The sequence below is a fragment of the Siniperca chuatsi genome, linkage group LG2, assembly GCF_020085105.1.
Source record: "Siniperca chuatsi isolate FFG_IHB_CAS linkage group LG2, ASM2008510v1, whole genome shotgun sequence".
NCBI classification, from domain to species: Eukaryota; Metazoa; Chordata; class Actinopteri; order Centrarchiformes; family Sinipercidae; genus Siniperca; species Siniperca chuatsi.
The window spans coordinates 26261665-26277105 of record NC_058043.1 but is presented as its reverse complement, the minus strand read 5'-3'; the positions used below and the strand labels follow the sequence as shown (position 1 = coordinate 26277105).

Genomic DNA, 15441 nt, shown 5'->3' with positions numbered 1-15441 from the left:
ATTAAACTATCAAACTGTGTACAAAGTAGTTTAAACTAGCTCCGCCTGAACCAGCAACAACAGTAAAATGCTTCTGATGATGATTAGTAGTAACAATCTAATAATGTCTTAATATATCAGTCACAGGGGTCATGCATTTTTCTGCAGATCTGAGTAAGTTTTAATATATTTTAAGTATATTGCTAATAATACTTTTGTACTTTTACTTACGTAGAATTTTGAACTTTTACTTGCAATGGAGATTTTTTACAATGTGGTATTGATAAAAGTGATTATTTTGTCAATATAATATACTGGCGGACATTTACGGTTACTGCAGTTAGACTGAGTAAATTGCATGGATACATCATTGCTCATAATCAGAGTCAGAAGATAATCAGAGAACCAGTCATGAGTGTTTAAATAGAAATTTGTATTTACATCAATATCAACAGAAAAAATCTGTAATATACATCCTGTAAAATGACATATCTTACCTCCAAACAAAGAAAAACAAAAACAAACCCAATGATCTCTTGCCTCTTTGCACTTTCAAACTCTACAAAGTTCCAAAGTAACAAAATCTGGACATAAAATGAAACAGTTTCCTGAAAAATAGAAGAGATATTGATTGATATGTCTTAGAGTTGATTTCGTTCCATTGGTATTTCTCTTTCACAGCAAAACATGCTTTGTTTCTTTTTTTTTCCTGGATGTCAAAACTTTCTGCTGTGGGGTTGCACTGATAGCTTCCCACTGTAGAACAACTTAGCCCCATGCCCTTTATGCTTACAGTACATAACCATCATATGCTTTTACAGATGCATGATATGTACCCATTTACCATCAGACTAATAACACATCATAAAAAATGTACACCAGAAACCTCAGAAACTATACAGAGATGTGGGAAAATATCTTTGGATTGCGCATGTTGAAAAGGTAGATTCAGCAAGTTGAGAACAACAGTCAAAAGAAGACGATGTGAATAAAAATACACTTGACAGACAGAGCTGGGGGGGGGGCACTGCAAAGAGCAGACTTGTTGGTAAACTGAAGAGTGTGTGTTCCTGTCTTCACTGTACTGCAGACAATACCCATACAGATCTCCTCACACAGAACCCAACAAAATCATATCATTTTATGTAATCAACGGTCCTGACAGAATTCCACCTTCCAATAAAACCTGATTGAAAGCTCACACCTTCAACTCATCAGATACTCATCAGAAGTAAAAGTGCCTCGATAAAACACGACATACATGAATTTTTGGAAAATTAAAAAATAAAATAAAATACAGCATTCAGAAATTGACAAACAAGAAGGGAAGGAAAACCCAAACATGCCTGCAATATTTGCAAAGGCATGAAAAAAGCAAATCAACCAAATCAGTATTGACCTATGGGACACAAAAATACAACCAGGTCTCATACTTTGTGCAATAATGGACCTTTAAAAACATGTTTGATATATTTTGTTGAATATTTACAATTCATATTCACAGAGAACATTTGAGACATCTAATACTACAGTACCATTTGTTTGCTTATAACAGGGGTTATGATGCTCAGTTACAGTCTAAAGCATAGAGGCAAGAGTTATTGCTCCAATCTGCATAACATAGTAAACTGTGTGCTTATAGCTTCCAATGACTTCAAGAATGAGGCGCATCCAAAGGATAAAAGAAGAAAAGAAACCCATTGTTGTGAAGGCATTGAATCTCTAGTAAGGCTGTAATGATGAAGAAATATTGCATCAATCTTTATTCCACACAGAAGCCTCCAGGTAAAGTGCAGCCACAGCCAGTTGTACCGTAGTCCCATTCTGCAGCCTGGCTGTGACACTGAAAACTGCCCGACAGCTCCAGGTCATTCACATGAACACACACAAACATGCACACACACATACACACACACACTAATATTTTGTGTTTGTGCATCACCTTAATAGGGTTACAGTATGTGGGGCTTCAGTTGGGGATGAAGCCCAGCGCAAGTTTGTCCTTGTAACCCACTTCCTCCAGGATGAGCAGTGAGTCTCCTGCATCACGTTTTATGCTGGAGAAGTCCTACTATGTGTGTGTTTGTGTGTGTGTGTGTAGGTCCAGCTCTTTTCTGAGCTCAGACCGCTCTGCCACAGCTGAAAGGCTCCAGATTCTTAGTCACAGGTCTTCAGCAATACTTCTGCAGAGACAGAAAAAGAGTGAGATGTGCAAACCCTTCTAGCGGTTGAAAAGAACACTTGCATGTCTATGATATCTTTCAACTGGGTTTTCAAACATCAGCTGAGCCTCATGTAAGGCCACTTAACTCCTGTGTGTCAGTGTTACCTACCTGATCAGGTCCCATTGGCATTCTGCCCATTCCCATGGGTTTCATGCCCATCTGGCCCTGCATCTGGCCCTGCATCTGGCCCTGCATCTGGCCCTGCATCTGGCCCTGCATCTGGCCCTGCCTCTGGCCTGGTATTTGAGCCATCTGTCCCGCACCAGCCCCACTGACTGGCCCGGGTCCACCCATGGAGTTGTTCATCATCATGGGTCCAAACTGGCCCTGGTTGCCCTGCTGGGGGAACTGTTGCTGGGGGTATGAGCTGGAAAACCAGAAAAATAACAAAAAAGTTTTGACACAATTTATTTACCTCTGTAACTTATAGAAATATCACAGAAGTATAACCCTCTGAGTATGGTGCTAAAATGGTGATAGTTAAACTACAAACCTACACTTGAATAATTGATGACTCTAAATAATTTTGCTCAAGGAAGCCTGACAGTACATACTTGTTGCGTGGCATGCCGCCCTGTGGCCAGCTTTTCATGTCTCCAGACGAGTACATGGGCCCTCCCTGCGGATTGCCCTGCATCCCTGGCATCATGGTGTTCTGAGTAGGACCTCCCATTCGTCCTTGCATCATGTTTCCTGGTGGGCTGCTGCCTGGAGCCATGAATGATGGGTCCCCCTGCTGGTTCATCCCTTCAAGTACAACAACAACAACAAGAAAACAGTCATGAGTGTGAAACTTGAAGATTTCAGGAGGAAATTATATAAAGCTCTATGTCATTAAACTCACCATAGTTACCTCCATAGTTGAAGCCCTGCTGTCCAGGCTGGTTCATGGAGGGGCCTCCCATGGGGCTGTCCATGCCTCCTGGTGCAGTGACATTTGGAGGAGGGCTGAAGCCTCTCGCTGCCCCCTGCCCCTGCTGCTGCTGTTGCTGCTGTTGCTGCATCAGCATCATCATCCGCTGCCTCCTCATCTGCATGGTCATCATCTCCCTGCTGCGCTGAGCCATCATTTGGGCGTTCAGGAAACCAGGCTGCAGACAAACATCAATACTTAATTCTACAATTTGACTGACGTTATTGAAAATTGGCAAGCGAATGCACACTACATTCGATGTGAGGTAGTGCTGACTACATACCTGACTACCCATGCCTGCAGGCTGCATGCCAGGTTGCATGCCAGGCTGCATGCCAGGTTGCATGCCTGGTTGCATGCCTGGTTGCATGGCTGGATGCATGGCAGGGTTTCCTCCGGGGGCATGTTCCATCTTCATGCCTTGCCGGGTCTGGTTCATAAACTGCCAGATGAGACAAGATTAAGACAGTTCAATATGCCAATTTTGTTCACTATTAACGTAGCATCCAAGAACAACTTCTCCTAAGACACAAGTTGACCTGCTGTATTTTTAATATACCAATATGGAAGGAGCACCTTTAGGATGGATATTATCTGTGTATGTGTGATCACCTGCTGTCCTTGCAGTCTCTGCTGCAGCTGCAGTCGGAGAGGCTTGGTGGCAGTCATCATACGAGGTCGCATCATGTTTGCTCGGGGGTTGCCCATGCCTGCCATGCCAGGGAAGCCCCCTGTCTGGCCCATTTGATTCATCATGGGGTTGAAGCCTCCAGGAGACTGGCCTTGCATCGTGTTGCCACCATAACCAGGCTGCATGCCCATGGAGGGGGGCCCTGGGTAGCCTTGGTTGTATATGGGTTTTTGGTCCATGGAATCTGAGAAAGGCTCTGATGGTGGGCGCTGACCCTGACCTTGATCCTGGCCCTGCTGGTGGCCTTCAGGTCCCTTGGTCTAAGGTACAGAGGAGTTGCATGTCATGCTAGTTTGGACAAAGTAAACTTTATGGCAATATCAACACAAAGCTGGATAAGAGTAATTACGTAATTAAACTACCGCCAGAGCACAGACATAAAACACTTAAATTATTCACTTACATTGAGTGAGGAACAAGCTGTCCACTTAAAGCCATAATACCTCATTGAAAGCTATGCTTTCAATTATTACAGTACCATATTTAAATGTCGCATTGCACTCAATTCATATTTTATATTAAAATATTCACTTTATTTCAATAATCACTAACTGTAGTGTTCTGAGTGAAGAGACTCTCTCTCTCTCTCACTGTATGGGGAATGTCCCCACCTGACAGATGACGTGGATAAATATTTAAGAAACACTAGTAGTACTTGCACGTACTACTTGCTGTGTTTTCCGATTCACCATCTAGTTAAAAATCTGTGTTAATTGTAGGTCTGAACAATAAAAAGGACCACAAACAATGTTCTTCAATTATTAGAAAGATTTTTCCCCCCTTAACTTTTAGTATGGATAGGCCTACAATTAAAGTCAGAGAGAGTCTGTCTGTCAGCAAGAAACACTTTTTACATCATTTATCGCCATTGACATTCAGTCACATGTGAGGCTGATAATTCCTGAACGTCGGGTTTGATACACCGTGTCCTGATGGCATGCAATGCGAGCGAGCAATGCAGCGTCAACATCGGTTTGATTGCATAGTTTTCTTTCCTAACTGGCTGCGAGCAACGCGTCTTAACTACAAAAAACTAAATAAGGTGGCAGCTGGCTGGAGGGAGATCGCCAGTGAGCTCAAGGTAAATGACCATCGCTAATAACAACCTACTTGCTGTTGGCTATATTGTATTTAGCCAACAATATATATATATTGTCATTTCCAGTAAAGAAAAATCAAAATATCACAATATAAAACGTGTTTTCTGTTTAAAAAGTGCAAAACGTAAATAGCAAGTAGCACCCATCTTTTACTTGAGTGGTTAACGCCTCCAGTCTGCTCTCGAGCGCACAGCTGATAGGTACGTGGCTTGTTTACATGACAACCGACGAGTATGTTTAACGGATTCAGTGATTGTCAGACACTCGCATTTAGTTAGGACACAGTGTTACATAATTTAAATTTTCCATGAAACATTTAGCCTAATAAATAATTTCCAGTGTTCAAAAGACACCATAGTCAATATAGACAATACAGAATGCAGCTTGTTATTCATGTGCAGGTGTTTGTTAAACAGGTAAACAGGCTACAGAGAGAAAACACTGCTGCTCTGGCAGTGATAACTGTGTACCTTTATTAGTATTAGCACAGTGCACATGTGCAGACACAAACTCCATCAAAAGTCTCTACAGCTGTTAAAGCCGACATCAAAAACGGCTGTCGCTTCACGTGATGCTTCAGAGGAAAGGACGTCTCATTTACGAGAAGCTCGAAAAATACCAAAGGCTAAAAGAGGAGCTAGAAAAGACGTGGAGAGTAAAAGCAACAGAGGTGCCAGTGGTAATCGGAGCACTGGGGGCTGTGACCCCAAAACTTGGGAGAGTGGGTCCAGTAGATTCCAGGTACAACATCTGAAGTCTCTGTCCAGAAGAGTGCAGTCCTAGGAACAGCTAAGATACTGCGCAGAACCTTCAAACTCCCAGGTCTAGAAGACCCGAGCTTGATTCACTTTTTCCTCTCTTTCTTCACACTTCTGCTTAGAACCACGTCTTGGATTGCTCAATGGAGATTAAAAAAAAAAATCTGAGTAATCCTGCACACCTGTGCCCACCCGTGCATGCCAGTACTACCGGTGTGTCTTAAATAATTATCCACATCATCTGTCAGGTAGGGACATTCCCCATACATATGGAATATGTAGCTGGGTGGGGAGATGGTCTCAAAACGATGGAGAACTTAGAACTACTTTTAGAAGAACTGAAGTTCATTTGGGCCCATGCTCCATTGATGCAAACACTCGTAATGTGTTTTCTGTTAACAAAATGAGTGCATGCAATACATAATGTGTACTGTAGTGTGTCTTGTACCTGGCCTACAATTTCAGGAATGCCTAAGGCTCGGTCTATCTCCTGCAGAGCAATGACATCAGCGGTATTGAGCAAAGAGTCCAGCTGGTCAAGAAGTGCCCGTTCATCACTTGGGCCCTCGCTGTTGGCCAGGGGCCCCAGCAGCTCATCCAGAGGGTGCCCAAACTGGTCCCTAACACAACAAATGACACGGGAGATGTTAAGTCACTCACATACACTATTAATGTCAGCTTCTAAATTCAGCTTGAGGTCTACTAAGGGACCAGTGCAAAAGGTTTACCTCTTTGTGTTACTCTGTGGTCTGTCCATTCCCATGGCAGAGTCTGTCCAGGACGGGGAATGAGGTGGGGGTCCGTGTCCACCAAACCGGCTCATACCCATATTGGCTTCACTGGTACCTGCAGAGGTGATAATGGGTAGTGTATGATCAATATAGAGAGAAATTATCTACCAGTTAATTTGAAGAAAACGATTCGAATTAGATATTTACATTATGTTTTCATAATACCCACTAATTAAGTATTAAGTATTAGCACCACACTAGTTACAGCTTCACACACTACAGCAAAGACATGACATACCCATATCCATGAGTTGCTGCTGCAGCATAGACCTGGTGTGTCCGGGTACACTGTTGGAGCGGTTGATCATGGGTCCTCCCATTGGACCAGAGCGACCCATGCCAGGGTGTCCTGGTCCGCCCACTGGGCTGCCACTGGACCTCGGCATCCCCCAGTCCCCTGGCCCTGACATGGGAGGGCGCTGGGGCATTCCCATTCCTCTGCCCATACCTCCTGAACACAAAGACCATAAACATTTACTGTTTCATCAGTATGCTTAGCATCATGGTGAATACTGGACCCTAAGCTTATGTACTTTCAAAGACAGTGGGTTTAACAAAAAAATTAAAAGAAAGTAGTATTGAGAAAACAAATATCCCGGCACCATCTACTCTGTTGGACTCAGGTCTTCATAGGAAGCCAGACTGTCTAGGGCATGCTAAGAAATAAGGGTTTACGTTACTTGTTGGATTGCCCCGTGGTGGACACACACCCATGCCTCCTGGAAAGCCATTGGAAACGGCACCAGGTCGGATCGGAGCGTCCATGTTCTCCTGTTTGACCAATGTGGGACAGGGGACATTCCTTCTCCCAGCCAGCCCACCTCCTACAGCTCCCTCTCCACCCATGTGCTTGGTATCCATGGACAAGGCTCTTTGATAGACACCACGCTGAACTGGAGGCATGGGGCCTCTCTCCCCATCTGAAACACACAAAATACAAAAATTAGAGTATATGCATTCACATATTTAGGTTTATTTAAGATTAAGACTGCCACTGACGCGGTAACATCCACAGTGTGATACCTCATGCAAGACTTAAAAAAGCATCTGAAACGCCATATGCCAAGGCTGCTATGGCCGCAGTATCTTGGCCATGCATAGTCTTCTGTGTTTTTCCACATTAAGTGTGAACCTTTTTGCTGTCCAGTGTTAGATTTGATCACATGATACTTCCAAATTAGACTGACTGACTTACCATGTAAACTGTCAGGCATATTTCCCTGTTTGTTTCCAACTTCCTTCCCTGCTCTGGAGTCTGGTTCAGGGTAGAAGCCAGAGTTGTTCCTTGGGACACCAAGAATGGTCTCCAGCGTCTCCGTCTGAACCATTGAGAGACAAAAACGAATAGAAAACAATGTTCTACTGGGTATTTTAAACTATATCTAACAAATTGTTATTTTGGGCAAAAGTCTTACCTCATCAGATGGCTCCAACTTGACCTTCCCATCCATGCAGTGGGGGTCAGAGCTGGTGACCCCTGCACCCTGAGCTCCTCTTCCCTCCAGCTCCTCCAGCTTTGGCTTGATATCACCACCTTCTTTAGAGTCGTCCTTATTGAGGAGGTAGTGAAGGAGGGCGTGGGGCTTCTCCTTCTTAGGGCTGTGCTGGTCCTGCTTTGATTCTGATCCCCTAACCCCTCCAGTGGCTGCAGGCCCAGGCTCCGGTGCCCCTGAATCCAGGCTACTCTTCCCAGTGGCCTCAGCTGTGATGCGAGCCACCTCGTCGGGAGTGTTCCCATTCTGAAGGAGCTTGTGGAGGATCTTGTGCTTCTCCTGCAGTGACTGACTTGTTAAATGTCCTGTGCCGCCAGAGGAGGACACAGCGCCATGATTCCCGCCCGTAGAGGAGGACACTCCTGTTGAGGACGAGGGGCTGGTGACGCCGGCTGTTCCGTCTTTAGACTCAGGTGTGGAGCTGGGCCCAGAGCTTGGTGTGTGATTAGGTGGTACCAGCTCATCTGAAGGGGAGATGAGAAGCTGCAGAAGCTTCTTGTGGCACTTGTTGTCAGGGACCCGTCGGGTGGACTCTCCCACGGCCAGACCCGCCTCTCTGCAGGCCTGGCTGTCTGGCTTGTCAGGAGGGCCCTCGCTGGTGGGGGTGTGTGGGTGCTGCTGAGGCTGCTGCTCTCCTCCAGCCCCGAGTGAGCTGCCTGGGCTCTTGGAGTCGGAGTAGGCTGGAAGGCCTGGTTTACAGGGTCCCCCTGTTGCCTGGTTGGTGGAATTGATGCTCGGGGAGCTGTCAGGCTTGTGAGGGGGGGGAGAGGTGAGCGGGGAGGGCATTGGATTGCCCACTCCCTCACTAATGGCTTGGAGGGCATTCAAGGAGCTGCTGGAGAAGGTGGTGCCTCCTCCTCCAGAGTTACTGGAGCTCATGGGAGAGTTCATACCTGCAAATGACACAACCAGGTGACACAAAGGTCATCACTCCATGAAGTGAATTACATGTGTCAGAAAATGTGTGATTTAAGAAGCTGTGATTTTCTACATCCAATAAACCTACATATTATTAGTTGCTGATAGTTCTCGAGAGTTCTAGAAAAGTTTGGTTCATACCTCCGGGAGAGAAGGGGCTGGCACCCATCTTGGGGCTTCCTCGGACTCTGGGTGAACCCATGATGTTATGTGGGGGGCCGTTAATCCCTGGACTGGCCTGGGGGGGACTGGTCATTCCCATAACGTAGCCTCCACCTCCAGGTCCACCTCCACCTCCATGGAACTGACCCATCTGCTGATGTTGGTGCTGCTGCTGCTGATGCATGCCATGGTGACCCATCTGATTCATGGGCCCCATTTGGTTCATCAAGTTCATGGGGGAGTTCATTGGATGCATGGAATTAATTTGACCCATGCTGTTCATCTGATGCATAGAATTCATTTGATTCATCTGATGAATGGGATTCATCTGATTCATGGGATTCATTTGATTCATCTGGTTCATGGGATTCATGCGATTGCCCCCAGCATACGGAGGCACTCCTCTTTGTGGCATGTTGCCCTGTTCAGCCATGCTGTAGCCCCTGTTCATGCCCATGCCCCCTCCTTGGCCCATGTTCATCTGTTGGTTGGGATTGTTCAAACCCATGTTTTGAGGCCGCATACATCCACCCTGGTTTCCACGATAACCATTCTGCTCCCTACAAGAGAATACGGTAAATAATACAAATTTAAAACAGAACAAAGTTTAAGCACATACAACACAGTGAGACAATCATCCAATTTAGGAAATATCATTTTTGCTAGTTGTAATTGTTAGAGCATTTGCACCTTTGTAGCAAGTGTGTGGAGAGGAAAGAGTGCGGTTCATTGGTGTTGGAATTCCTGCATAGGTCACTCCTGGTCTGGGCTGTGACTGGGGTGCCATCAGAGAGCGAGAAGCGGTAGAGAGGTGTCTCCGCATGGCCATTATGGAAAGCTGCAGCAGAAAAATTGAGAATTAAAATGTCTGACAACGGGACAAAGCATGCACACACTAACAACATAAAAACGCTAATAAACAGCTGCTGCAGGGACTTAAGCTGAATTTCCATATAGTTGATATATGCATGCTCTTCTGTACTGTGAATGGTCAGAGCCTGGCACCTGTGATGTGGTCACAATACAGATGTTTCTTTCCCCACACAACACAAGGGCACGATTAGAGGTGTTGCTCAACTTGATGACATGTTGAAAGTTCTAACTGCAATAAGCATGGGCAACTATTTGTCTACTCTTTTCATTCTAACCACTTCTTTTATAATTCCCCCTTTTTGAAAACTGATCCATTGACAAATGTGTGGATTAAAAATCTGCACAACAAAAGGGCTAACCTTCAGTTGTTAACACTGGTAACAAACTGCAATGTAACTGCTCCGCAATTGAAAGCCTTCAAGTGTGTTCACTGTCTGAAAGATTTTATTGTGAAGATGACTGAATTAACACAGCAATTACAGCTGTGTTTGGCAAAGAAGACCACACCAGAGGATCGGGGGCTGCTGTCTGCTAGATGGGTAAGAACAAGAAAGTGGAACAACACTCCAATCCACAGAATCTCTTATAGAGATTTTTAAAAAATTGCATTTTCTTTGTAGTTGCCTACAATGACAACACGTTAAGATAATCGGTTCAGTGCAATGATGCATCTTAATTTAGGGCAGAAACTGCTTTGGTTGAGCCCTGCTCCCAAGCAGGATCATTAATATTATAGGTCAGCGCAGTTATCATTCACTGTTTACTGTGGAAAGGATAGGTACCCTGCATGGTCATTTTCTGTTAAACCCCATAAAGTGTTATTCATTGTGTCTTTCAAATCAAATGTCTCCTGTTGTGCTAGAGATTACTCATTAATGGTTTGAGCCACTTAGTCGTCTAGCAAGGGCTGTGTCCCACATGCCAAAAGTTTTAATGCGGTGATTTGTGTTCCTTGAACACTTTTGTGATTGCTGCTTTCCTGACAATTCTCAAACCTGCTCTCCTGACACCCATAATAATTGATCATGCCTTTGTCAATGTCAGACCATGCTTTAATTCTAGGTAATCCATTCACATGCAAAACGAATGTGGAAATGAAGCGGCTATTGCATACACCTGCTAATGTAGTTTGTAATGCTAATGTCATTTTTTGGTAGTGACTGAGTGATGGTGACAAGGGAGATTAGATGTTAGGGAAGTGCAGAACTATATACCATCTTGATAGTGGCGTTTGTAGGACCACGGTTGTCCCTCACTTCGATTGAGGAACATCTGCATGCAGCGCCTCACCAGGTCCTCCCAGCCTGGACGCATAGTAGTGTGAAGAGAGCTCTGCTGTTCAATTTCAATCAGTTTACCTGCAATAGAAGATGTACCAATGGGATAACACAAAAGGATAATGGCTAGCGGTGGTAAAGGAAAAAAGCAATAACTGTAGATGTAGTGTATATTCCTAATACAGTGTATTAAGAATCTATAGTGTACATCTCTAAATATCTAGAATGACATGGCTTGAAGGTTCACATTGTCGTATTAGTGCAAGTAATGAGTATAAGTGAGGAATTTTAATGTTTTTTAATTTATTTATTTTTTTTTTTTAAAGGGACAAGTACACAGCTTCAACCAATGCCAGCTAACAGCATTTATAACCTAAACTACTTTGACTAAGGCCTTTGTAAGCTGGTGTGCATTTCCAAAGGTCATGTCACATGTATACCAAAATGAATACACTTGGGGAAAGTACTTGCATCTATTAGATAACACAGTGGAAACTTACCAGACAGTTCATGGCGAGTGCTAAACCTCTCTGTCCTCTCTACTGCAATGATGCGTCGTGCCACACAGATCATACATGACTGTAAATCTGAGTAAAGAGACAAGACAATGTTAAGTCCCCATTTGACAACACTAGAGGAGAAACTAGACATTCAAAATCTTACTTGTGGATATAGTATTATTTGCAATATTTAAGTACAAATTGACCAATAAATGCAGTAGAAGGCATAGCCACACACTACACGTGAGCCAAGAAAGTCATTGGGTAATGTAAACAAGCTGGTTAAATCATATCCTAAATGTACATGTTAACTGTTGTCACATGCTTAATTGTTTTAATTTCCCATTTTTTAATCTGAAAAAACAAAAACACCCCCCCATTAGCATGGCTTTTACCTTCTCCCTCCTCCATCATGGCCCGGGGCTGAGTGAGGGCAAAACACTGCATGGTCTCATAGCGTTGGCCCCCAGGCCTTTCTTCTGACAACCCATGACTCTGACCATGAATAAAGTTCACCAGCATACGACAGTTGAAGGTGTGGCTTTTCTGCCGGGGTGCCTCTCCACCCCACGATGCCCCATTCGGTGCTATGAAGAGAAATAGGCAACAGGTGAACAGATGACCATGACTCTGTGTGTTTGTGCAAGAGCATTCAGTGTTCAGGTACACTTATGTATGCATGATCTTTAATGTGTTTGCACTTTGCACCCACACAAACCCATGTCTCACCATTGGACTTGGGCAGATTCTTGTGAAACTCCTCCCTGTCCTCATCATGGATGATGTTGTACACACTGGTGTTGATGAGCTCCTCCTGCTTGTACTGTAGGTACTGCGTCACGTTGTCTGACACAAATACAATGCTGCCTTCTCGGTTAACCACAAACAGAAAGCCATCCAAGGCCTGAGAACAACCACAAAAATGAAGAGTTGAATGGAGGAAGAAAACAAAAAACAAAACCTTGTTTGGTTACTATTTTGCCCCTCTAGACACCAGCTGAGACATTTCATCAACTTCAAGTGAGCAATGACAGCAAAGCACTGGTCCAGCATATGGAACAGCAGCTAATTGGTGTTGGGTCTTTTGCCCCCAAGTGATTGTCCCCAAGCTGACCTGTAGGAGCAGCGGCCCCAGATGGTCCTTGTCAATGACCCCTTGACCAGTGGAGGACACATCCGCCTTCTGGACATCATCATCACTGCAAGAGCTCTTTCCTGAGGACAGATGAAGCACATCACACTACTGATGGAGAGAATTGTCATTTTACAACAGCTATCTATGTCTTTGGATCTTTTATTTTGTACTTTACATATTGCAAATCATTTCCACGGTGTAACTCAACAACAGCTGGTCTTCAGAAGGCAAAACCTGGTGCCAGTGACCTTAATTGGAAGTGCACATGACCTGCATGTTTTCAGCCACAGTATAATAGATGGTATTTTATAGACTTTTCCCTGATTGTACTGTTTGTCATGATTTCATCACAACCATTCTATGAGTTCCAGTTGGCTGTGGGGGCTGCTTCCCTAGTACAATGAAGTAAAATACTTTTTCTGGCCAGCAGGTGGCAGCATGAATCATGGATGAATGGTTAGCATGCCATTCTATTTTTAAAATCAGCATGTGTCTGAGGCTTTGTTAGATACCAGTCTATATAGCGGGGTCATCTGTGGCGCTAAGCAAGACGACAAATAATATGACACTGGATTTAATTCAATTTCTAACCAAACTAGCTGTACAAGCAAAGAGAGCTGAGAAAGCAGTGATTGACATAAAAAAGGAGACACCTGAGAACCTGAATGCAGAGCAAAGATGTGTAAACAAGGCAAGGGAAAAGGTGTGTTAAATGGACAACAGACAGAAAAGAGAAGAAAAAAAAGAAAGGCCCTCCATCATTCCCATCCTGTAACTATGGCAACCTTGCTGCATAACACCCGGGCAAGCAGTAGCCAGCTGTGACCCTCTGGGTAGATTCCAATGTGATTGCTCTCTCTTCCATACCCACTTAACCTCACAGGTCTAATCTCAACCGAGCTAAAATTGGTGGAAGAAAATATCCTCCTTTGTGTATCCAATCATGTAAAATTTGCAAAATTATTGGAAAATGGCTTAGGGATAGGAGAGGTCTGATTTCTGAGTGACCAGTGTCTCCCACCAGTCTCCCAGAGAGAAGCACTGTCACTGACAGCCTTGAGCCGTGACCACCAAGGATTGGTCTCAATTACTGGTGTTCATTTACCCCCAGCAATACTAACAGCCAAACTGGCTGTCAGTCTGAAGAAGCCTGGCCATGAACCAAACACACCACTTTATTACTGGCATCATTTGTCCTGCAGCAGGGTACTTGCCAAGATTCAGCCTAACTTAATTCACTGTTTACTCCCCAAAACCAATACAGAAAAAAGACAAATTATTTGTTTTGTATGTGGCTTTGTTTATGACCAGGAGTGTATGGGTGTAATTTGCACAGTGGAGGTACCTTGCTCTTTGATTTGTCTGATCTGTCTCACGGTCTCCTTAAGGATGGCACATTTGTCAGGCTTGACGTTGAAGCTGTCAATGTTGGAGAGGTTGGCAGAGATGAGCTCAGCCAGCTCCTCTATGTACTTGCTCTCCTGTTCCCTCCGACGCTTGTCACACCTGCCGGGGAGCCAAGGGGATTAGACATGTTGCCATGACAACCTCAAATCCCCATGCCACGTCCATATGCAGGCCATAGGGCCAGGGCTCAGATGCTTCAGATATAGGAGGAATGAAGTGACCTCATGCACTTGCTGACATGAACACCAAAAACAGCAGCGGACGTGGATTGGTATGTGACAGACACTTATTAGAAGTTACAGCACTCACCCTAAGCCCGGTGTGTCACAGGTAGACAGTTTACGTTTGCGGTCGGAGCACAGCGGCTCCAACGAGTTGTCTCCTACACCACTCATCTTCAGCGCACATCAGCACCTGAAAGCATACACATCATATAGTCATGTATACGCACAAACACAGATGCAGGCGGTGCAACATGATCAGAGGGAATGAACCGAGCGTGTGGCTTTATACACTCATATGTGTGTGGTACAATCTAATCAAAGGATAAGTGTGGATTGGGAAGTGCCCTCAGCTGTCGTTTCTTTGCCAAGTCCGCTCAGAAATTACACCAAATTCAGGCAAACCTTCAAAGATTAGTGTCAAGTTATGGGGAGGGGGGGGAAATCAACAAAATCCCCAGCCTATTGAGGTTACAAATGAAGTGCCTTCCAAGGGAAGAGTAAATTGTAGATTCCCACAGATTTATGAGGGTAGACTATCCAGTTAGTAAAGCAGCCTTGGTTCCTGCTTAGTGCTTGATGGGAGTGAAATCTCATCTGTTCCACTGCGAGGACCGACTGATGATGATGTAGTGATTTGGAACCTCGAGGGAGATGGGTCATCCCGCGTTCAGCCAGCCTGCCCGCTAGAACGATACCACTCTGCTAGCAGCGGCAACACACGTACACACTTCCATGTACACTTACATGTTCAGGCATGTCAGAGCACAGTCTGTTAGAGAGACGAGTACTAGTAGCTACTGTCCCAGCAAGGCACATATTCACCAGCCTGTCTCTTTGTCTAACTGCCTGGGATTGCACGAGCAAAAAGTGCACACTGCTTAGGCTTGTGGAGCCTAGAAACAGTCCAGGTGAGACTCCACAGCATATTTCAGGGACTAGTAAGAATTATCCCTCTTCTGCATTCTTACTCTGCATTCTCCATACTAGGCTACTAC

General features: G+C 44.6%; 1 protein-coding gene across 6 annotated transcripts in view; it reads right to left on the bottom strand.

The window, feature by feature from the left end:
• Positions 1-391: 391 nt before the first annotated feature.
• ncoa3 (nuclear receptor coactivator 3) overlaps positions 392-15441 on the bottom strand; it is a 37924-nt gene continuing 22874 nt past the window's right edge. For 5 of the 6 annotated variants that reach the window (XM_044166912.1, XM_044166895.1, XM_044166888.1 and 2 more), the window contains 21 exons: positions 14532-14636; positions 14161-14321; positions 12795-12895; positions 12410-12584; positions 12076-12267; positions 11681-11767; positions 11118-11261; positions 9721-9868; positions 9010-9590; positions 7873-8843; positions 7653-7776; positions 7138-7377; positions 6696-6908; positions 6395-6512; positions 6115-6286; positions 3730-4068; positions 3401-3559; positions 3049-3295; positions 2759-2951; positions 2313-2571; positions 392-2162 (listed from right to left, as the gene is read on the bottom strand). In XM_044166912.1, coding sequence (XP_044022847.1) covers positions 2151-2162; positions 2313-2571; positions 2759-2951; positions 3049-3295; positions 3401-3559; positions 3730-4068; positions 6115-6286; positions 6395-6512; positions 6696-6908; positions 7138-7377; positions 7653-7776; positions 7873-8843; positions 9010-9590; positions 9721-9868; positions 11118-11261; positions 11681-11767; positions 12076-12267; positions 12410-12584; positions 12795-12895; positions 14161-14321; positions 14532-14617 — 4722 coding nt within the window. In that variant the 5' untranslated portion in view covers positions 14618-14636 and the 3' untranslated portion in view covers positions 392-2150. The remainder of the gene's footprint in view (positions 2163-2312; positions 2572-2758; positions 2952-3048; positions 3296-3400; positions 3560-3729; positions 4069-6114; positions 6287-6394; positions 6513-6695; positions 6909-7137; positions 7378-7652; positions 7777-7872; positions 8844-9009; positions 9591-9720; positions 9869-11117; positions 11262-11680; positions 11768-12075; positions 12268-12409; positions 12585-12794; positions 12896-14160; positions 14322-14531; positions 14637-15441) is intronic. The other variant, XM_044166922.1, reaches the window with a different exon arrangement.